At 38.9% G+C, this 23238-nt stretch overlaps 1 protein-coding gene across 9 annotated transcripts in view; it reads left to right on the top strand.

Moving 5' to 3' along the window:
* STARD13 (StAR related lipid transfer domain containing 13) overlaps positions 1-23238 on the top strand; it is a 303153-nt gene that overhangs the window by 71110 nt on the left and 208805 nt on the right. For 8 of the 9 annotated variants that reach the window (XM_087756685.1, XM_087756689.1, XM_087756691.1 and 5 more), the window contains 2 exons: positions 7071-7217; positions 11851-11985. In XM_087756685.1, the coding sequence (XP_087612811.1) occupies positions 7071-7217; positions 11851-11985 (282 nt within the window). Of the gene's footprint in view, positions 1-7070; positions 7218-11850; positions 11986-23238 lie in introns of those variants that run through there. The other variant, XM_009473669.2, reaches the window with a different exon arrangement.

Consider the following 23238-nt stretch of genomic DNA (forward strand, 5'->3'; position numbering starts at 1 on the left):
ATGAGATCCCTCAGCTTTTGTGAAACCCAGTCTGAAACACACCATTGCTTAGTCAACACACACTACAGGAGGACACCCTTCTGCAAACAGGCACAGGGTGGTTACATTTTTTAAGGTAGTCATGGTAAGTGTTACAGTATTTTGAAGTTAGTAATTTTTGGTGTAGTAGAAGTTAAATGCATCTTAAAGTCTATGTGTGTAAACTGTTTTGACATTCACGGTTACTCATTGTGATGTGTGGATACAATCACTGTTGCAGATGGTGCCAAACCAAATGCAAATGGATGGCATCAGGAATTTGACTACTGCTTAGAACAGGCATTTGGGATACAAGAAGCACCATTGACTTCCTCCACCTTGCAAGATGGAGGAAATAGAATAGATAAATGATGAGCTGGCATCTGCTCTGAGGCAGCTGAGGATGGGATAACCCAGGAGGATAATTCATGTGCTGAAACAGGAGCAGATGTCAATTAAGACAGCTTGTCTGGCCATTCGGGTGCCAGTTCTGTAGCACGTCTCGGCAGTATAGGCTTGTCAGACAGCCTGTTTGTGAAATTTGGTGTTGCCTGACATCATCATTTGTTAGAAGGTGTAGACATTGTGAAGTGGGAAAATAAAAAAAAGGTTTCTTAATCATTTGAGCAAACCCAAATTACAGTTTGATGTTAAAACCAGCCACATGCCGGTTTAAGTTGTCATTTTTTAAATAAGAAGTCCGATACGAAACTAGTTGCTTTTACTAGTTGAAACAAAACAAACCTGCAACAGAGTTTTCATACCAGGCTGTCTGGGACAATGGGCTACTGCACTTTAAACTTCTGCAGTAGTGTGCAATTGTTTTCCAAAGCATTTTGCCCGACACCTTTTCTTCAACTAAATTCTTTCCTTTTCTCCTTCCAGTCTCTCTTTCTGGTCTTGGATAAAGCACCATGCTGATACAGCTTATGGCTTTCAGTCCCAGAAATCAGCTCAGGTTTCTTCATCTGGGAAATATTTCTATAAACCAGTATTTGGAAGACTCCGTTGGTACCAGGGCTCCTGTCCTGCCTAGCTTAGAGCAGTAGTCCATAAGAATTGATGCAGGAACACTTGAGAGACAGGACTTCAGGGTTTTGTTTTCTTTCATATGATGGACATTATCACTATGCAAGATCAATGTGTTGATTGCAAATTAAAGGCCAATTTTGCCAATTCACTGTCTGAGAGGTTAAAAGCTGTTATAAAAAGTAATTGAGTCTATTTCTGAGCTGGTATGAGTTTACCTTTAAAAAGCAAAACAGTCAAATACATGAAATGAGGTAAAGGTTGTGTTAGATTATTTTCTCATGGTACCACCTCTTTGGGTTCCCTTTTCTCCCATGTTGTGCACCTTTTAATCACAAAAAAACCCCAAGTGTATATCCTTATTGTGCTATGTCTTGAAGTTAGCATTTTGACAATATTTTTCTATGTTGTACTGTATTAATTTGCAAAGACATAGCTAGTAGTTTACTAAAGTACAAACATGTAGGTTGTAGAAATGCACGGTTAAGCTTAGTGAAAGAAGATGAAGTCTTCATGAAGAAGATGATGTGGTGGCACTATGAGGGGAAATAGAGAAAAACCAGAAACAACCTTAAGAGTCTTTAAAAATAGGTGCAATTTGCTCTAGAGCATCAAACACTTAGAAGGTTTCATCAGACTCATACAGTTACAGCTTGCGTCACTTCTGAAAACCTGTCTGAAGAAATCGGGAGCTTGGGGCAGCACGCCCTCAGGCAAGGAAGCACAAAGGAGAAGGTGACTGGGCAGGAAGGAAAAGGAAGTTCCATTCACAGGTGTATTTAAGAAGTGTAAATATCCTAGGTTTGGGGGAAAAGGGTTCATCCTGGAAAAGGTATTTCCTTTAAAACCAGTTAAATTAACACTATATTAGTATTTCTGTACCTTTTCTTTGGGAAAACTGCTGAGATCCTGATAGCCCGTCTTAGGTGAATGCTTCCATGTTCTGGGGATCAGAAGGATCCTCATTGCTCTGAATTTTATGCAATGTCCCTGAAGAGCTTTCTCTTTCCCAGCAACCTAGCTATGTGCATGGTTTTGCCTGCTGACTTGAGAGACTGAAGAGACTTCCCTTGATCATTTCAGATGGATAGCAATACAGTTCTTAGAAGTGGAAAGGTTGCTAACTGCAGCGTTTACTTTACCTGCTTTCCGAAGGAGGAAGGTGCCACAAGTTAGTTGTCCATCTAAAATCTCTATAAATATTTGAGCAACAGTATAGTGGGATGTGAAGGAAAATTCCCTTTGAAATATCTTATCTTTGATATAGAAAGCACATATAAATCTATTTTGAGAATAAAAGAGTTCTTTGTATTCTAAATACTTTTTTTTCAGGAGGATTTTGTATAAGGAACCAATCTGGCTTCCTCCCTCAGTCCCTGTAGGCAAAGCCACCAGTGGCTGAGAGACCTTCTTTTACACAGAGCTGCTTTTGAGAACGGAGGAGCCCCATCAGTGCAGCAAGAGCAAAACATGATATTTGGTCTCTGAAATATTTCCACAAAATCATTCTGTGCAGATCCAGGCTGTACATCAGAGAGAATTTTATCTAAACCAATTTAATATTAGGGAGGAGGGTTAAATAGCATTGGTATTTTTTTATTTGGAGGTTAGTCATTTGTCACTTGAAGTTGTACAATACATTACTTATCAGAACAATTGGGCCTATTGAAAGTCTCTGAAGTGAAAGCCACAAGTTACCAGATAAATTTAGAGTTGTGTAATTTTCTCATAACCCTTCACTTGGAAGCCTTTCTGCTTCTAGTATAGGATGAGATCTGGCAGTGAGGTTAACCCTGACCTCTGAGTGTTCTATATGGACTTGTTCATTGCTTCCACATTCTTTCAGTTTAAATTTAGATTTGCTGGCAGCTATTATGCCTATTGCAATAAGCTTCATGGGCAAAACACTGAAACAAATACGCCTTTTATCACAGATGTTTTTGATGAATAAGATTAGTGAAGAACACTTGAAAGCTGAAAAACAGGGTGCAAAAGCCTTTGGTCCAAAAGGCACAAATAGTTGAACGTGTGGAATGTATTTACTTCTCAGTCTAAGGAAAGAGCAAGTAATTGTTTAGGTGATGGAACGTAATCTTGCGCCCTGTTTACCTCTGTAATTTGTTATTGGCAATAATAAAATTTCAGCTGTGTAAGTGAACACAGAATCTGGATGTGAATGTGTACAAGTAACAAAAACAAAACCAGTTTGCTGTTCTAAAACAAGCTGTGGTTGCTGTAGGAAGTAGCAACCTGCAACTAAATTTTATGTTTGGCTGATTGCTAAATGTGTCTTAGTAAATATTAAACAGTTAGGTTAGTTCTTCATATACAGTAACTATCTGAAGCATAATAGCTGCATTTGTAACTGCTTTAAGTTTAAGGAATTGCATACCACTTAATTTTATATTTAGCATAGCGGGTGATACTTCTGTTTTATGATATTTTTATTCTTTTTTGTCTAACCTGAGTATATGGGACTTGAGAAATCCATATGGCAAAGGAGTTCACTTTCAAGGTCAATATGTCATTCTCTGCCTAATGTATGACATGATCTTCATAGACAGCGTTGCTCCACCTTGAAAGATTTGTTAGATGAGGGATTCTCTGGTCTCACTTTCTACTACTGCTCATCTGTCTAGGACAGGATGAGAGGAAATGGCCTCAAGTTGTGTCATGGGTCGTTTAGATTGGATATTAAGAAAAATTTCTTCACTGAAAGGGCTGTCAAGCATTGGAACAGGCTGCCTGGGGAAGTGGTTGAGTCCCCATCCCTGGAGGTATTTAAAAGACAGGTAGGTGTGGCTTGTAGGGACATGGTTTAGTGGTGGACTTGGCAGTGCTAGGTTAATGGTTGGACTTGATGATCTTAAGGGTCTTTTCCAATGTAAATGATTCTATGATTCTATATTCCAAGGTAACATACAAAAAGTGTTCTTGTAATGCACTTCTCTAACTCTCTAAGCTTTTTAGGTTCTTCAAAAGATAACAGCATTCCTATGCATTGCTGAATGATTGCGGCTCCAACAAAGGAGACCTTGAGAGTGTATGGAAAGGAGTGTTCTCCCTGTACACCTTTTTAGGGAAAAAACAATGAATAAAGCAGACCATAATTTAGAGTAAGACTTTTTTTCCTTCTGAAGGGCAAGAGACAAAAGTTTCCAAAGATGCTCCGACCCTACTGCCTCTGCAGTTGCTATGGGCAGGATACACTGATACTCAGCTCTTCTGAGCATTTTGATAGCGTCCAACCTAGTTACTAGGGCTGAACACTGGGGAGCTGTGTTCCTTGTGAATGGATTAGGCAGAATTTATTCACTGGTTAGAAGTCCTACTGTGCAGTCTGTATATTTTTGAATGTAAGTAGCATCATGTTTTTGCTGTTCAGCAGGATTTTCAGGCAACCTTTGAAATACGTAGCCAATCAGCATTCATTCCAAATGGCGCTTTTGTGCCAAATTTCCAATTAGTGAATGGCATTTGTTAACTATGCCCATTTGGCTTTATCTTGAGGGATAATGAAAACCCATCTTTTTCCTCATCCCCTTAATAGACACAATATAGAGTCTTACTGAACTAAAAAAGACAGAACTGAATGGAGAAAGCTAGGAGAGTTATAGTTTGGGGAAACTCTTTAGGACTTGTATTTTTAAGGAATGACTGTGGTTTGAGTTCTGTTACAGTAAAATAAGAAATTTATAAAAATAAAGGGGTTTGATTCATACAGATGTCTTGCAGAGTGTTGGTGAATGCTGGAAGTATTGTACCAGTAGGTAAATATTTGTCGAGATAAAGGCAAAGTCTGCCTCCCAATGTGTGGAGCTGTATTTTTTACAGTAACACTATGTCATGTATTTATAGTATTATGTGCGTTTGGAGTGTTTTCATCAGAAATATTTGGAAGCCTTTCTTAAAGTCTTCACAAATGTTCATCTTTGCATTTTCCATGGAAAATGCTAAATTAGAGACACCTCTCCAGCCCCCCAAAATACTCTTTTCTGTCATGGAACAGAAAATGAACTGTCTGCACTTGTGTAAATCTCTCCTACTTTTTATTGAACTCAAAAATCCTAACTTCTAATGTAAACTTCAATGTTTGTCACCTGGCAAGTACGATTTTTGCATAGCTCACTGAAATCAAATACATTGCACTCACTTCCATATGTAATTATTGCCTTGGAATTGTTTACCATTGATCGGTAAGAAAGCACATTCTTACAGCTCCTTTTTTCTTAAATTACAGTTTAACTGTGTTGAGAAATAGAACCCTCAGACTTTGACACACTTTCTACATTCATTGTGGCTGGAGTTTGGGTTGGGTTCTGTGGTTTTTCCTTGTTGCTGGGTTTTTTGAGCATTCTTTGGTATTGGAAAGATCAATATGTGAGGAAGCATAACTACAGGAAAATGTAGGATCTTTACTTTGTCTAGAAATGAGTGTTGTAGACATGTATCAACATGCACACTTCCCTGTGTAAGATCATCTCGCTCAGAAAGGATTCGAGATGAGGAGTGTCTTTTGGTGCTCACTTCCTGTGGAGCAGCCTGTATTTCCTATATTTTACTTTGAAATGTTTGGGAAGACAATGGGGAGTAATCAAAGAATCTGTTTAAATAACTTTAATAGTTACAGAGTTGAAATACAGCTTAGCACTTTTAACAGCATTTCAGGAAAAATACACAGAGGTTATAAAACTTCTGGAAATTCCAAATAAAGATTTGGAAGACTAAAGATTGGCTATTTAATTTTCTGTGTTTCAAAACAATCCCTACAAAGATAATACTAGCCCCTCTGAAGGGAACATGCTCCTACTGGTAATCTGGGACCAGATGTCTGATGATCTGGGGCCTTAGTTACTGTGGTGAAGATGAGCAATTCCATTAGTAAAAATATCTGTCAGGGTAATATTGGAGTGAGTCTCCTGGATTCTATTCCTAAAGATTTTTTCTACGATAGCGAGCAAATTACAATTATCTCTCTGCCTCACTTGTGAAACCTTCATAAGGAAACAAATCACCATAAAGATTTATCAGGTAAGAATAATAACAATATTCATCTAGCTCCCCTAGGTATCGTGGAGTGTTGGCATGATGCTGTTAGGATTTTGGCAGGATGGCAACACACTATTACTGTTTGTATGCTCAGTCTGTTAGAATTGTTTGCTATGGAATTATCCTCTGTGCAAAGTTATGTATTGTTTGTGAAAGTAAGACAGATGAAAGAACTGAAGTAGCTTCAGGACAGAGACTAATCTGGGGAGCTGTAACTGCCCATGATGACAGGGAGGTCAGTGTGACTGTATTTTTCTTGTGAATCTTTAAAAGTGATCTGAATGAGGAAAATGAGGCATAATGCAGCAGCATACACAGGGACTGCCATGGAAAGATGCTTAAGAAGAGTCACTGGAAAGGTATTTGAGGAAACTAAGGAACAAGAAAAGTATTTTCAGCAGTTGCACCACAATGGATTGATGTTTTCATTACACAGTGAAGCAGTTCAGGTAAAAGGGGAAGATATGTCTATGAAACAGAAAGTGTTTGAGACCAATAAAGTATCCCAACAGACGGGCAGAAGAAAGCTGCAAGACTTGACAAAGTCTGGAATTATAGGAAGGAATAAAATACAGTACACATGATGACCTTCAACATTCTGATTCTTATTGACAACAAGAATTCAGTGGAGGGATGCTGAAATAGAAGTGGCTTAAGGAGGAGACATTAAAGTTACTTTGGTTTTGGTCTTGGTTGTGCTTAGCTTGAGCTGGCAGTGGTTCACCCAAGATGAAGTGTTAGAAAGCCATTCAGATATACAGAAGTGGAGTGTGATCATTTGAGTATGAAGAACAGCTATGAATATGTGTCATCAGGATTGGAGTGATAATTGAAGCTTTCTGAATGGAGAAAGTTACCCAAGGACAGGGAAAGAGCTGGTCAGCTTTTTCCTTGAAGGCTAGAAGAAAAATGAGAGTCTTCGTTACAAAAAGCTTGAATGTTTTAAGACTTCATGTATGTTTGATTTCTTTTAGACCCAACCAGAAAAAGGATCTGAATGGTCAGACTCTATGTCATGTCTTATGAAGAAACTGGAACAGTTGAATTTAGATATTGAAGAAGCTCTGAGTGCTGGCTCTTCTCCCTCCAGTACTCCTTCTACCAAAAGGCACAAGCAACTGGTAAGAATGTGTGTCGTATGATACGTTTTCTAACGTTTAGCTATCAGATGTTCATCAAGCCATGGTTTTCAGATCTGGATGTGTTTCTGGATAGGCTGAGCTTAGGTTCAAGGATGAAGTAAGTTACAGTTTTCACTCAATAATAACAAAATCTCAGTAACTTCTTAGACAACTAATGGCATAGACAACAGAAATGTTATGACATAATGAAACTTGTAAGTTTTCTGTCAGTATGGCTTAAAATCATTAAATGCCTTTTTTAGAAGGGGATTTGAATCCAGATGATTGCATTTGATAGTTTTTTGGGATAGAATATTGTTAGTTTAAAGTTCCAGTGCTGGCCTATTTACACTTGTTATATTTATTTAAAGACATAATGGCCAGAGAGACACTATGTATCTTCATTAAGAGTTGAATTAATATTTTTGTTTCTTTATTTTATCTGAATATTTGATAGAGCTGCATTCCTCCAGTTAAGAGTATTTTGTGGTTGCGGGTGTCATCAACTGATGACACACAGTCTCCCAAGCTTTTATTTTGAGGGCAAATAGGATGAAGGAGCAAATGATATTATTTTAGTAATTTTTGAATAAGCAAGGTTTTTTATAGAAGCAAGTAACTGGAGAGTGAACAGCGTGAAAAGTAGGAGTTTTGTTCTCTGCTTTAGGCTATGATTAAAGTCAGTTCTTAAGATAGAGTTGTTTGGATTTGCAGCTCTGAATGTTAGTGCTGGCTTGAAATTCCTGGAAGTTGAGCTTGTTTGAATGCTTTTGCCGTCGCTGCTGTTTCAGTGCTGCTTCATTTTGTAAAAGTAAATTCTTCAAGTAAATGTCTGTGCAGATCACAGTGTAAATGTTCATGTCTCAAGGTGGGACGTTCAGAATCTTGCATCTCAATGTTGTGCTTTGCAGTATGCGTTTTCATGTTCTGCAGAGAGAGCGTTAGTAACAGAGTGGCCATGACTGTCTCTCCTTTCTTTCTTTCTTATTGTACATGTCAGCAAGTCAGACCCAGGTCTGTCCAACTGAATTAATTTCATCATTAACTTGTCTATTAATGGACAGTGTTCTGTCTTCTTGTAGGAGACTGCTCAATGTCTTCTGTCAAAATGCAGTGGCAGTGTAGTCTGCTCTTCTGCCTGAAAGTGAAATCCAAGCCATCAGAGTTTAAGCACTTCCCACTGTGAAGCAGTCTGGTTTTGGTAACCAGTGATCCAAACACCTGTGATTTTATTCATCACATCTGTGCGTATTCTACTGAGGCAAAAACCATGGCTTGGTTAGGCATCATTCATTTTCAATGATGACTTGAACATCATAGGACACTGGACTTCAAATCCATTGCTGGAGCATTCAGTGAAGGGCATGTAGTGTGTAGACAGCAGAAAAACAAATGCAAATAGACAATGTTTTCAAATGCCCTTTGGTACATAAGAACAACAACATCAAAAGTGGTTGCACAGAGAATGCCAACACCAGTATCCCAGATGCTTGCACTTCTCTTACTGAAGCCTAGTGGCAAGACATGTTCTGAGTACAGAGGCCAGGACTTCAGGCACAGCCAGGAAGAACCTGGGACATACTCCCCCACCAAAAGCCTGTGCTGGTGATACAGAGCTGGTCATGCTTAATATGCAGATAAAACCTACCTCCAAGCCAGTCTCACTGGTCTTGGCACACTTGTTTCCCTTACCAATAGTTGCATCTGTTTGGATAAGTCCAAAAAGATTTCAAGGATGTTTCTAACAGCAATGCCAAAATTACCATTTTCCTCAATACGATGTTTGAGCAGTTGCACTCCTCTTTATCAGGTCATGTCTTCTTCCCATTCTGAGGCAGTATAGCTTGCTTCATTTTAATTGTCTATGGACAGGCAAGCATTGTGTGAATCAGCCACATTTTTATTGTGGCCTTATTTGGCATACTGGAAACATCTTTTAAACCTCCAAGAGCCAATTTCACTAGAGAAGCTGGAGAGGTCATTTAACACAAAGGTCTTCCTGATGAGACCAGCAAGATTAGAGCAAGAAAAGAGTCAGGGACAGTCTGTTGTGGAACTGATGATGGGATGCCCTTTGTTGTCTCCTGCAAAGGTATTTGTAGTCTAACAGTTTCTGAACAAGGGAGTCATCTGCCCTAATTTAAACATTTAAGAATAATTTGCCTCAAAAGGGGTTGACCTTAGTCTTCCTGTATGGTCAAAGCAGCAAAATACATCCTCCTAAATCTCTCTATGAATTTACTGTGAAGAAACAGATTTTTAAAATCTCAAAATGACAGTTGCAGCGGAAAAAATGAACAAACTCTTGTTTTCATACAAGTTGTATGAGTAATTTATCTTCTATCATCTCATTTGGTCCATATTTCTTATTATAGCTTGTAATTTGTTCCACACATATCAAGTGTTTTATTCTTGTCACTCACAATGAAACTTGAATAGGAAGAAGATCTATCTCAGACATATGTTTACTAGTAGCTGTGTAAATCTGGCTTCTATAAAATGATGAACGACTTATGGGTTCTTCATATGTTTTTATCCTATTTCAATTATATAAACTGGGAACCGATGCAAGAAATTATGATTGAAAAGGATTTGGCATGAAGTGCTCACAGATGCAAGGCCAACTTGTAGATCTGAGGTCTCAGAAGTAGGTGACTACTGTATGAGTGGCAACATGTTTGGTGGAGCTGCTGCTCTGAAAATTGGTCTCTTGAGGGTGTGGGCAATTTTTAATAGATGACAGAGTATTTATTTTGTATGGCAGATGCTGTGTCTCAGGAATACATTCTGTAATTCAATCAATGGGTTGAGCCAGTTGGTTTTCTACTGAAGGATTTTTTCATCTGTTCATGGAAGTAACTCTTTGGTATCTGATTATTCTTTACATTTTCATGTTGTGATGGTAGCTGTCATTAATAATATTCCATTGGACAAAAATTTTGCAGGAAGAAGTCTAAATATTTGATGGTTAATGAAAATGGACTGGGTGGATAAATGTTATGGGACTCATTGGGTGAGAGTAGGGGGTCTTGTAGTATTTTGGTGAACAAATTTGAAGTATTTTCCAAAACATAATAACTTTTAGAAAAATGCTAAGAGGTTTAACTTTCCTTGGTCAGTCTTCTGTGTAAACTTCGAGTTACTGCTGGTCATTTTCTTATTGGGAAATAGCATTGGGCAGTAGCAGTGGCTGGATGACTCCATATCTGATACAGAAAAGGTATAAAAAAAATTAACTGGCATCAAATTATTTTCTGAAACATTCTCTCACCAATGCAATAAATACGTGCTATAAGTACACAAAGCTGGTCTATCTGAATGTACTAACAGCAAAGCTGCTAGCTTTGGAAAACTGCGATTAATAGTACTGCTCTTCTAAAACCTGTACCTTCCCTATGAAAAGAAGTCTTAGCAATATAGAAGCAGGTACTTTGTAAATGAGATAGCAGAGATAAAACAGTCTTGCTGTAAACAATGTTTTTCCCTGTTGTTTAATGTATCTGCTTCGTTGCCATTTGATGTCTAGTGCTCAGTTTCAGTACAGAAAAAACAGCAGATCTGAAGAATGGGAACCATGCTTTTCAGTTTTACTCCTTTATCATTCATGGATAGTGGCACAGAAATATTGATTATAATTATGCTGTTTTCTATTAGAGATAGAAGACTTTCATTGAACAAAATTTTGTCTTTAGCTTACACATTCTCTTAATTCTTTTGCAATAGTGTATTATTTTCAAACTTTTTTGGGCCACGTACTGATTTTTTTGTCAGCTTTGCAAAGCCTCCTCGTTTTACAGCCCTAAAAATATACTAACTGGGAACTAGGCCGTTGCTGTTAAAGACCAGCAGCAAATTTGTCCTCTTATGAAGGCGAGCAGCTAGAAAATGGGCTGATTTTGATTGAGTGTACCCAACAGCTTGGGACTGCTCTGCAGTGCACCCATGATCCTGGTTCCCTGATTGTTCCCATCACGGAGCCTGCTGGATTGCAGGCTGGCTTGCTCCTATCTTGCACCTTGTTCTTTTGAAGCAAACCAGGATACATCGGGGAATGTTGTACAGTTGGTCTCTTCCTGGCACTGAATCCAGTGTGACCAGGTACATGTGGGCCCAGAGTTAGGACAAGCATCTTTTAAAAAATGGTGTGGGAATGGAGCAATTGAGTGAGATCTCCCCAGGTTTGGGGGACAAGGAAAAGTGGATTGGGAAAGTTCAGTGCCTGTGATTTGAAAATGGGAATTTGCTGGGTCTCTGTTTAAGTTAGAAAAACAAATGTGAAATAAAGTGAAAAGATAGTTTTGAATAATTTGAATAAAACCATTTCTCTTTCTAAGGTAGAGGTGATTCAGTGCCTTGATATTTAGGAAGAAGTACTACTATTTATTAATTCTCCAGTTGTGTACACTAGCTGTTAAGGAAAGCACTGCACATAGTATCTGGATGTCTAACTTAGTAAAATGTAAAAATGATGCAGCAGGTGGTTTTAAGAAAAAAGATTGAGGCCAAATGTTTACCTTACATCAGAGACAAAAAGCTTTAAAAAGATAAAATTCCAATGTTTTTATCTTGCAGTTCACATTAAAAATATTTATGACTTGCCTTTATTTACAGGGTGTTTAAAATTCTCTTACAGTGCCCTGTTCACATGGAGACAGGCTTTTATGGAGACCATCAAGGAGAGGGATCCTGGAAAAACAGAAGAGCAGACTACCAGGATCTAGACTGTTTACCTTGCCCAGTGTCAACTGGAGCACGACCTAAAACTGATGTAAGTAGCTACAGCATATTTATAACATTCTCTGACTCTCAGGTTCAGTAACCTCAAAATTTACTATTTATCATTAAAATTGTCCTGGCGTTTCTTCAAAGTAATTTGTTCTGCAAATATTGCACTGTACAGAGGAGTTTGGTTTGCAAAAGAGGTACAGATAAAAGTTAAGTCAGTCTTCAATGAGACTCCAGGGCTGTGGGATTCATCTAATCTGATTTTAGGTAACTCTAGTAAAGACTTCTACATCTGAACAAGTCACTTGGACTGCCTTTATACTCAATGGTAAGAAGTGGGCATTTCTAAAGAGTAATTAATCTCATCTGGAGGTTAAGTGAGATGGATTCCAGGCATCAGATCAACTACTGCATCTTTTTCTTCATTGCTTATTTTAGAATTAGTGCCTTAGGATTTTTAATTTGGCTGTTGGTTAGGCCCAATTCAGGGTGGATTCCACCCTGCATTCTCTGTAAGCAGAAGTGTTCAGCTCTTGACGTTTAGTTAAGCCCTATTTCTAACCAATAATAGCAATATTTATTTTGGGTTTTTTTGTACAAGGTGATGCAGTAGTCTGCAGTCGAAGTCTGTTAAAATCTGTCAGAGGCTTTTCTCAAAAGCCTTTGATTCACTTCCTCAATAGCTAAATGTAAGCTATTTTAGGATGAGTGTCTTGATTCTGAAATGCAGACGGTTTTGCCTCTCCGTTTTAAATTACTTGGCTGCCAGCAGTGTCCGTGATCATCACACAACATAAAAATGGCTGCACTGGACTGAATCAAAGGTACTTATAGTCCAGTATCCTTTCTCTGGCAGTGGCCGACGTTGGATGTTCAGGAAAGAAGTGTAAGAACAGGGTAAGCAGATAGTAAGCCCTTTGAGCTTCCTTTGAGGTAATTATCGTGCAGACACATTGAAGGCAGACACTATATAGCAGTTTTGTAATTAATAGCACCCAAGGGTCTTTTTTGCCACTAGTTGTGTCTTTTGTATTCATTTGTATTCACGTGTTCTTTCAATATTCAAAGCATCTTGTAGCAATGAGTTCCAAGGTTTAATTGTGGAGTATGTGAAAAAACACATTTCTTGTTGTGAATTTGCTACTAGATTATTAATTTTGCTGTAATTCTTGTACTGTGAAAAACTGGATCTTAGGAATCTTGTAGGAAGTAGTGAATACCCGAAAATGGGTTTTTTTTTCAGTGTGTCTGACTGTATTTATTGGTATTGAATTTTATCTACCTGTTTATCTTACACTCATTCAGCATCATGAGGTCCTTTTGCAGCAATCAGCAGTCAGTTTTTGTTTTTATTAACCTCTGTAATTTGATATCATCAGAAAACTCTGTCCCTTTTTATTCCTCCATTTTCTAGATCATTTATGAGTGTATTGAACATATATCTGTGAGACTGTCAGGTAATATCCATCCACTGTAAAAGAAAGCAACCAATTATTCTTAACCTTTTTTGTCGCTTTTAGTTAGCAATGAAAAGACATTTTTATTTCTTGACGTCTTTTTTGTTTTTCCTCCTTGACAGCATAGTTTGAATCTGATAGGTAACTTCATCAGAAGCTTTTTGAAATGGAAGTACATTGTATCAGCCAAATCACCCATATCTGCATGATCATTCAAAGAACTTGTCTAGATTACTGAGACATGGTCTTCAAAAGCCACACTTAGGCTTCCCTGTTAGCCTGTGTTACTATCCATGTGTTTATTCTGTTCTTAACTGTACCTTCTGGTAATTTTCTGCCACACATATCAGTCCTACTAGCCTCTCTTCCACAAATAGCTTCAGAGGCATTTTCAAATATTGGCCTCACATATGCCACCCTCCATTTCTGCGATTCCAAAGCCAATAGATGTTAGCAATAATTACACATTAAGTCAGTAGCTCAGCAGTTCTCTTTCTCCTGATGAGGTGCTTATTTCAAGTTATCTATGCAATTTTGATTAAAGCAAAATCTATTATATTAAAGGTATCTTTAAAACTGTCATACTGTTCATCTACCAAAGAATGATATGCATGCCACCATACAAATTCTGTATTTCATTAAATGAACCTACTCCTGTTCATTGAAATGGAAATTTGAAGGTGGGCTCCACTTACTTACTAATTGAAAACATTATTGTCTTTCCACCAGCTATTTTCTTTCCTTAGAAAATAAGGTTGCTGTTTTCCATTTCTGCAAAAGCACAAACATTTGTTCTGATTTGTTTCTTGTTCTAGTTGGAATAGATAGCAGAATTCAGTAAAAAGTAAGATATTTGCCAACTTTATTTGTTTTTTACCTTGGCCAAATGTTCAGGCATGTACAAGTATCGTTGCTTAACTGCCTTCCCACTAGTACTATGTAAATATTTTTGAAGTCATGTTGCAGTAATACTGTTGTTTGGCTAGAAGTGTGTAGGAGAGAAGGCAGAGAAAGTAAGGGTTTTTTTTCTTTTCTGAAGTCTACATCTCTCTTTTTGTTGAAATTCAGGAAATAGGAGTACAATAAAGAACAGTTCTGCGAATCTTCATCAGTACAGTCCATGTATTGTATCAAACGTTTGTAATACTGTAGTAACAGCACTGTAATGCAGAAAGTACTACTGTTGCTTAGGGCACCATCTAGTCTAGAAACCTACTGGAGGCACAGAATTTATTTAGAAATTACTGAGCTGTTTTTTGAATTGGCCAGTGCTTTAAATTTGGGATAAATGTTGAAACTGAGTGTTTACAAATTTCCTTCAGGAGAGTAGATCGTTTTACTTCTTTCAAAGTGCTGCTTTTGGTCTATGTGCTATATTTCAGGCAAACACAAATAATGCCGTGTCTAGTTCCAGGCATGTAGCCTGTGTGAGTCTGTCATGTCTCTCCAATATCCAAATTTTCACTGCTTATTTCTTAAGATACAGACTTTTCCATATTTTTAAAAAAGGACATGCTCAAGTTACTTTTATTACAGTAAAGGGAATGGATCCAAGTGACAAAAGGCCCAATTCCTTCTGTGTCACACCCAAGTTTCATCTGTTTAACTCCCATGATCCAAGTGGTATAATACATAACTTGGGAGTAACACAGAGGTAAATCAGACCCGTTGTATTTTGATGAGCTAGTTTTTCTTCTCTTCCAATTTTTCATGAGTCAGGAGGTCAAAAAGAGCCTATCTGTCTCCACTCCCCAGGAGCTCATATACCCAGGCAGTTAGAGAGCCAAATACTCCATAACTTATTGAGATTAGCAAATACAACGGAGAAGACCAATGTTAGAAATAGCAGGGATGCTGTAATTCAGGAATAATATGCAGAGAATTATTCAGGACACAGCTGTTGAATTCTCAATACAAGACAGCGGTGTTAGCTGCACACTTTCATGGATACCAACTAGGCTGACAGCTTAAAAGGTGCAATGAAGGTTTCTGTGGCAAACTTGTGTCACAGTAGGTATTCTGTTTATATGCCTTTAAAAGATGACTCGCACTTGTTACAACATTTTGATAGAATAATAGTGAAAATCATGGGTTTAGGGCAATGATGTGTCATGTCATGTCTCCCCTCCTTCCTGCTCCCCAAAAAGTTGCTTCACTGAAACACTGTTTGTGAGGTACTAAAGGAAGTATGTACCTACGGTGGTAGGGAAGTCAGGTGCCTGAGAGACAAACAGCAAAGTTTCCCCTGACAAACGCTGGCATTCATAAGTCTGTGTCTATGGCATAGAGATTCCATTAACGGAGAGAAAAAAGCACTTCTGCAGCAAGATCCATCTCGCTCTGAAGTGGGTCACCTGGCTGAAGGGCTTTGTGCCTCCAAAGTGCTGATGTTGGTTGTTTCAGTATTTGAAGAGGCTGGAGTGACTGGCTGAGGAGTAGGTGCATAGAGCTGGGTGAGCAAAATGCCTCCCATGGCGTGTAACTTATGATCTGGCATTTGATGGGCAGCGTCTGCCTCTCCATGCACCGAGTAGAGGAAACTTTGAGGCCCGGATGGTCTAACTTACGAGTCTAATACCAGGTGGTGTGAAAACCTGTCATGATGTAGTCATGGCACCAAGCCTGACAATATTTAAGAAGCATTTGGACAACGCCCTCAGACATATGGTGTGAATTTTGGGCTTATCCTATGCAGGGACAGGAGTTGGACTCAATGATCCTTGCGTGGGTCCCTTCCAACTTGGGACATTCTATGATTCTATGGTAACTCTCTAGCTCTTGCAGATAACACAGTATCCTCTGCAGTATGCACTGTGTGAATTAGTAAGGAAACAAAACTTCATTTATTGGTAACAAGGTGGACTTTTTCTTTTATCTGTGGTAGGTCTGCTTTTATGTTTTCTTTTTAAGTACAGTTGATGAGCACAGTTTTGATTTCTCATACTTTAGTTCCACAGATAGCTTGAGTTCATTAAACTGAGAGGGCTAAGATTAATCATTTTGTAGGTTTTGGGCTTGCTTTAACCTGGATTCTCAGTCTGGTTCACTGCTCAGCCACATGAATATGTAGGCTGGTGCACGAGAGGATCAGAGTGGCTGGAGATGAGACAGGGTGAATTGCCTCTTTCAGCATCAGTGCCAGCTTCTGATAGCTTAAACTGTTTGTAGAACTATAGTTTATCTGTGCTAAGGCACTTGATTCAAAAAATGGGAAGCAAAACAGTGTCTTGTAACCCACATGACTGAAAAATGTTTGTGATTCTTTTAAGAAGATATTATTCTTTTTTTTTTTTCTGATAAATACTTTTTGATGCTATAAACTGTCTCAGAGTTTAGGTCAAAGGTTCCAGAGATGTCTGATATCTTCTGACACTGTTTAGAAATGTAAAACTAATAGTACCATAATCTATGACTATAGTAGTCATTATCTCTCTGTAGGCAGCGTGATTCCTGCCTGACCCTCTGACATTGTTTGAGGCCAGAGAAATTCAGAAGTAAAAACAGCTGAAGGAAAACCAGATTCATTCTATTTCTCATGCACTATTTGTTCAATATTGCTGCCTCTGGACCAGCGGGGATCAGAGATTATTCCATTAGTGAGCGTGTGTGACAAGCCTTTTATCAAATAGCTGCCAACGTCCAGTGCAGAAGGAAGTTATAATGTGACAACTTGTAACAGTTTGGATTTATACTAAGCACTCTTTCGGAATTTGAGGATCTTAAAGTATTTACAAACCTTAGGCTGATCCTTCATTTCTGCATGAAATATGTAAGCAGAGTCTTCATTTTACATCTGATATTAGAAGATAAGTGTATATAACCTGGCTCTGAAACAAGTTTCACACAGTATCACTGCTGGGTGCGGTCATAAATTTATTGGTTCATGGTACAATTTACAGCAGCAGTTACGTCTATTATCTAGTAGGGTGTGTTTCCCTAGGTGAAGATTAGGCACATCATGCTTTACTCTGACCTTGCCCCCCATTGACAAAGTTGATAGTAAAGCCCCGAGAAGACTTGTACAACCTCTGGGCAAAGATTTCTTCCCTCAGAAAGCTCTCTGCCCATTCTGTTGTTGGGTCACTTTGTACGACCCACAAAGTGCAAGAAGATGAAATAAGAAGCCTAGACCTGAGCGAGGGAGACTTAGTGTTCAATGCTCCATTTTCTCAAAGAAAGGGTGTGCTTGAAGACACAATTATTTGACTTTGTTGGAGCTGAAGATTTCTGTCTATACTTCAGTTGCTTGTATAAGTAGCATAGCTCAGGCAGACAAGAGATGCAAAAATCTTTGTAGAAATTAGGTCCTCATTGATTTTCTACAAGTCATATTGGTTGGTTGCAGCATGGTCAAGAGCAGAATCTGTACATAATCCTAGGCTTGTGGTTTTGCCTCCAGACCATCCTTTCTCAGAAAGGGTGCTAACTCCAATTGTTTCCATTCTTGCAAAAACAAATTTCAAACCGTGTCATTTAGTCATGTGAATTGCTTTCCTGTGTATCCTTAATGTTGATATTAATCATGTCAGCAAATTAGCTCTCCAGTATAGATGCAGATAGCCTGAAACATCATCTTTGCATAATTTTTCTTCTTGCTTTCAGTACTTAATACAACCAGTATCCTGCTGGGACAGAGGCATGGTGAAATAGTCAGGTAAAGTGACCCACTGCTTCCAGCTGTACCCCGTTATGGTGGACTTTCTTGCCTCTGAAGAGGATGGCTGCCTTTCCATTCCTCCCCTGCTCTGCCCTCACGGTGAGGAGATTACCCTTCTTGCCGAGGAGCACTCTAGATTTGCAGGCCTTTCTGAGATGATCAAGTGCTCCTGAAAGACAGAATCTTTCCCGCTTTGAGATGAACTAGTTTCTTGGTAGTAGAGGAATTCATGGTCCCCAGGAAAGCCTGTACCAGCTCCAGGAAATAGGAATAGGGAGTGAAGGGCAAATGGCTTCCTTCTTTCCTTCCTTCCTTCCTTCCTTCCTTCCTTCCTTCCTTCCTTCCTTCCTTCCTTCCTTCCTTCCTTCCTTCCTTCCTTCCTTCCTTCCTTCCTTTCTTCCTTCGTCCTCCCTTCCTTCCTTCCTTCCTTCCTTCCTTCCTTCCTTCCTTCCTTCCCATTTTTAACAGTGAGAGCTATATATTCCGATAGATAACTAATACTCCAGGCTTTCTCATCCACTTTGTTTCCAGTGCACCTGACAGCACTCTGGCCAAAGTCTGCTCCCAGCAAGGAGTGACTGCAAACATAAGAGCCCAGCGTATCCCCTTCTCTTTTCCCTTTTGTCTTTATTCCCTCCTCCCATCAGTCAGCTCCTTCACACAAAGCTGTCTGTGAACCAGGCAACACTGTGCTTACGCATTACTCTGAAATCATGATGCCGCGATGAGTCTCAGAGAACAGGGGAAGCTCAGTATAGATTTTAGCTTTGCTCAGTGTAAATATTTTGTACATGAACGGATAAACTTTCAAAAACTTCTGAAAGGAAAACTAGCAGATTAAAACCTCATCTAATACATCTTCTAAACAGTCCTAAATTCTGGGCCTAAATTCTGGGCCTAAATTCTCAGTCTGCCCATCTCTGCAGATCTGTGAAAACAGGATCAGGCTTTGTGAATCAAGAAGATGTAAACATACCGAAACAGCAAACACTAAATCGGTCTCACTGAGCAGACAGAGTATCTGAGCAGCATTTGCAGGATTGATGTCAAAAACTGACTGTCTCAGGGGTTCAGTTCTGATGGTGGCAGAAGGAGGCCCTGAATTAGAAAAGGTAGGTGAATAGTATGCAATTACTGTCTTTATCAGCACTGGCTAATAACAAACTCTTTCATTACATGATCTTACTGATTTTTATATCTAAAATTACCATAAAGAGGTCACAGGGCCAGTTGACAGGCCTTTTCATTTTAGAAATGGCATTTTGAGCTGTGGGTCCCTTTTAACAATGCTTAGAAATTTTAAACTGAAACTTGGCATTGCAGTGTCTATGTATGTTAGTAAGAAATGCTGTCATATTAGTATGAAATCATTTTTTGAGGGAGGACAGGATTGTTACCTGTTAATTTTATTGCAGCTTCTCCATGGAATTTTGCTTTTGCATTTATCTGATTAGAATTAAAAAGGGGTTGTTTTGTTTGGAGTTTACTTTCTTTCTTTTGTCTTTTAGCAGCCCTGTGTTCACTAGTACAAGAACAGACCAGAGAAACAGAAGTCATCCCAAACACACACAGCCCAAAAAGTTTTGCCAAATGCACATTCATAATCGTCTTATTTATTCTGATGTACCATGTGTCGTTTAAATTTTGCTCAAAGTATTTTAGTGAAGAGACTCCAACGTCTTGCACCATAACTATCTGCATACAGGTGGTTGGATAGGAGAGGGCTTGTTTTATTTCTTGGTGGTAGTAATCCTAAACTCCAAATGGACTGAAAAGTCCCTGTCTTCTTGATTGATGAGACTCTTGAGATGTTAGTGTCAGTTCCAAGGAAATGAAATCTTTCAGATCATTCTGATTCATTTTGGAGCAAATTGTGGTGTTTTTCAGAACTGACCAAAAAAGTATTTATCGAATAGTTTGTTTGGCAAATTTCACAACATTCCTTATGTAAAATACTTAACATACTCTTTTTCTTAATTATTAGCTCAATTCCTTTTTTTTCTGACAAAAATGTTGAAGTCAGCTGAAGATGATAATCCTAATGTAGCTATACAGCAATTAATATTACTATGAACTGTTACAGTTAAATCACTCGATCTATGAAAATATTTATTTAATTTTAAATTACTTTAATGGTATCCTTTTTACACAGTATTTTGCATCAGATTCATTAGTTTAATTTAGTTTTCATAAGGATTATTTGGAGGCAAGGGACATGCTTGGTGCATTTTTTTAAAAAAGCTCGTTGAGTTACCTGTGTAAGAAAGGAAAGAGAGCTTCTTTATCCCTATTCATAAAATGCCTTTGAGAAATAATTTAACAATAATTAATTATTCTTGGATGTATGTGGGCAAGATAATTTATATGCCTTTTTTTGCATACAATATAAAGTAAAATGGAAGTTTCTAACCCGTTTTGGAGTAAAGTTCATTTGATGTAGTTCAAAAGGTATATGATGTCCAAATCGGTATTGGGAGGAGACTAGAACTGGTTGTTTTTATTGCTCGGCATTACACGGCTATTTATGTAGTTCAAACTGATAACGTCTGTTTATGTTGTAAGAAAAGCTTTGAATGAGCGAGTGACCGCGGGAGCAGTTGGGAAATAGAGGTGACCCACCTCTGTGAGGGCAGCCAGCAGGCCCACCAGGGACGGCAATAGGAGCAAAGCAGCTGGGCTTCGTGGTGATTTTGCTAAAACCCCATGAGCAGAGACTGGCAGCGAAATAGATTGAGTGAGCACTTCTCTGAGCCAGCCCGTCCCTGGCTCATAATAACTGTCCCAAGCTCAGTCAGTGAGATTTGCCATCTAGGTCCAGCTGTAGTGATGAAATGAGAGCTGCGGGCAGACATGGATTTCATTTTACATCCCAAATTAAGCCTACGTATGCTACTTGGCTTTTATAGACATATTTATCATATGCAAATTGAAATAGTCAATATTCTAGAATGACATTTGTTGTTATGTTAATTTTCAGATCTTCTAGCTGAATTCTTTTGCAAAAACTATACTGCAAGGTACCAGTAATCTTAAATGCTGTTTTTGGTGGTTTATTTCTGATAACACTGACTGTTTGCAGGAACACAATCACATTTCATAATAGTGCAATCTTATTAATCATAGACACTAAAATTGCTGACTTACATTTCAGCGTTAGTACACAGGCTCAGAAATGCATTGCTTTTCAAGGACACACTGAAATGTCCTGACTCTTTGTCAGTAGATGTGGGGTGCAAGCTGTCAAAATAAGAATCTCCATCAATGCGTAACAAGAGGCGATCAGGAACTATACCAGTAGATTATACCATGCATATGCAAATATAAAGAGAGATAACCTTACTTCCCTACAGTTTACTTTGTACTCAGTGAAATGCAAAAGGGAAACAATTTGTCTCTCTCTTCTTCTGCTTGCATGTTTTATACCAGCAGCTGGGCTCGTGCTTTTAGATGCAACACGTCATTTATTTAATTGGGTGACAGTGCAATTTTCTACTATGTTTTGTAGCAGCCACAGAAAAGAACAGGCAATAGAGTACACTGACTCCCATGGGTGAGATTGGCAGGCATGTGCTGGATTGGACCCTAGCAGACTGTCTGTTGTATTTTTGTTTGTGGGATTTGTTGAGCACAGTTTTCTTCAGGGAGGTATGTACAATCATACCGTATCTGTCTACCTATCTGTCAGGTTTTTGCTTACTCTTTTTCTGGCCCTGTGGTATATTTGTTACAACAACATGGAAAAAAAAAGAGTGAATATGTTCTATGTGTATAGTTTTATCAAAGTAATTTCTCTTCCAGTGTAGCTATTACTCATTTTCACTGTCTTGGCCCCTGGTTTGGGACTTGTGTCATTCTTATTCAGGCAGGGTTCTCTCGGCTACTTCGCATGTTGATCGGATGGCGCGCACGATTGAGCTGGAGCTTTTGACTTTAACAATAGTTGTTCATGGCAAGAGGAAAGCGGAGAGATTGAAAGATTACCGGTTAAAAATGTGTCCTGCCTGGACTGCAGAAGTGCTTGTGTGGTGCTTCGGAGCTTGGGCAGAGTCGGACCCCTAGTCCCACTTAAGCAGTAGTGCAAAGGTCTCTCATAATACAAACCTCCAGGCTCTTTGTACTCTGGAGAGCTTGTAGACTGCTCTCTCCCGTTTCCCACGCTAGGGAAGAAGGGACTTCAATCTATAACAGACCAGAGGCAGAGGCCAGCACAATGCATAGGGAGAGCATTTTTTATGCAAATGAATACAGCAAATCGTGCATCCCATCTCTCTGACAGAGATAATCCCTCTCAAGGTACAACTTTCTCTTGTGCTTCTGCTGGGAGGAGGCATCTTTGCCCAACTGTCACCCCCTCATTCTGGGATGTATGGTGTCTCACAGTACCGAAATGGGATTATGCAGCCCTTTGTGTAAGTGATGTGCACTAAAGCTGGTACATGTGGGAAGGCTCAGGGTTCTGCTTGACTTGAGCAGCTTTTTCAGACAGCTCTATCTTTTTTTTCTCTCAGGTGTACCCAATCATTTCCCAGGACTTTTCTGAGAAGTTTCTGTAACTCCTTTTACTCAAAACAACAACAACAACAAAAAAAAGATAGAGCTATATGCATATTTTATATATATACATGTATATATGTATATATGTACATTATCCATATATACATTATATGTATATGGTTTTGGTGGACTAGGTTTTTTAACAGTATCTCTCTGTACACAGGTAGCTTGCTGTATGGTTCTAGCAGCCGGTCTTCTGGGCACTGTTGCCTCACTGAACTGTGTTTAAATATCTTCTCCAGAAGCCTCTGGAGTACTTCAGCTTTTTTAGAGAGGGATCAGTGCTAGACTGGATTTACTCCCTTATCCAGAGTGGAGCCCATGTGTGTGCCCCATGGGAATCAGGGAGTACAGGGCAGTGGTACATGCCCAAGTCTCCTGTTGACCCAGAGTCATGAAGCATATCCAGAACGAGATGAGGGGCAGGGCTTCTACGCCCTGTGCCTTAGATACAGTGTGAGAGCTCAGCTCCTCAGCAGCCTTCATCCTTACTCCCGTGGAGTTCCGGACCAAAAAGCTCTTTCCAACAAAACACATAGCAAGAGTGAGAAAGTAGGTTGATATTCTCCGGTGTTGCCATTTTCCCATTCATTTTTACAGAAGCCAGTTTTTCCTGTTCTGGGCAGGA

This window comes from Nipponia nippon, unplaced genomic scaffold (genome assembly GCF_047370975.1).
Source record: "Nipponia nippon isolate SJK-2023a ecotype South Korea unplaced genomic scaffold, ASM4737097v1 scaffold_2, whole genome shotgun sequence".
Classification (NCBI taxonomy): domain Eukaryota; kingdom Metazoa; phylum Chordata; class Aves; order Pelecaniformes; family Threskiornithidae; genus Nipponia; species Nipponia nippon.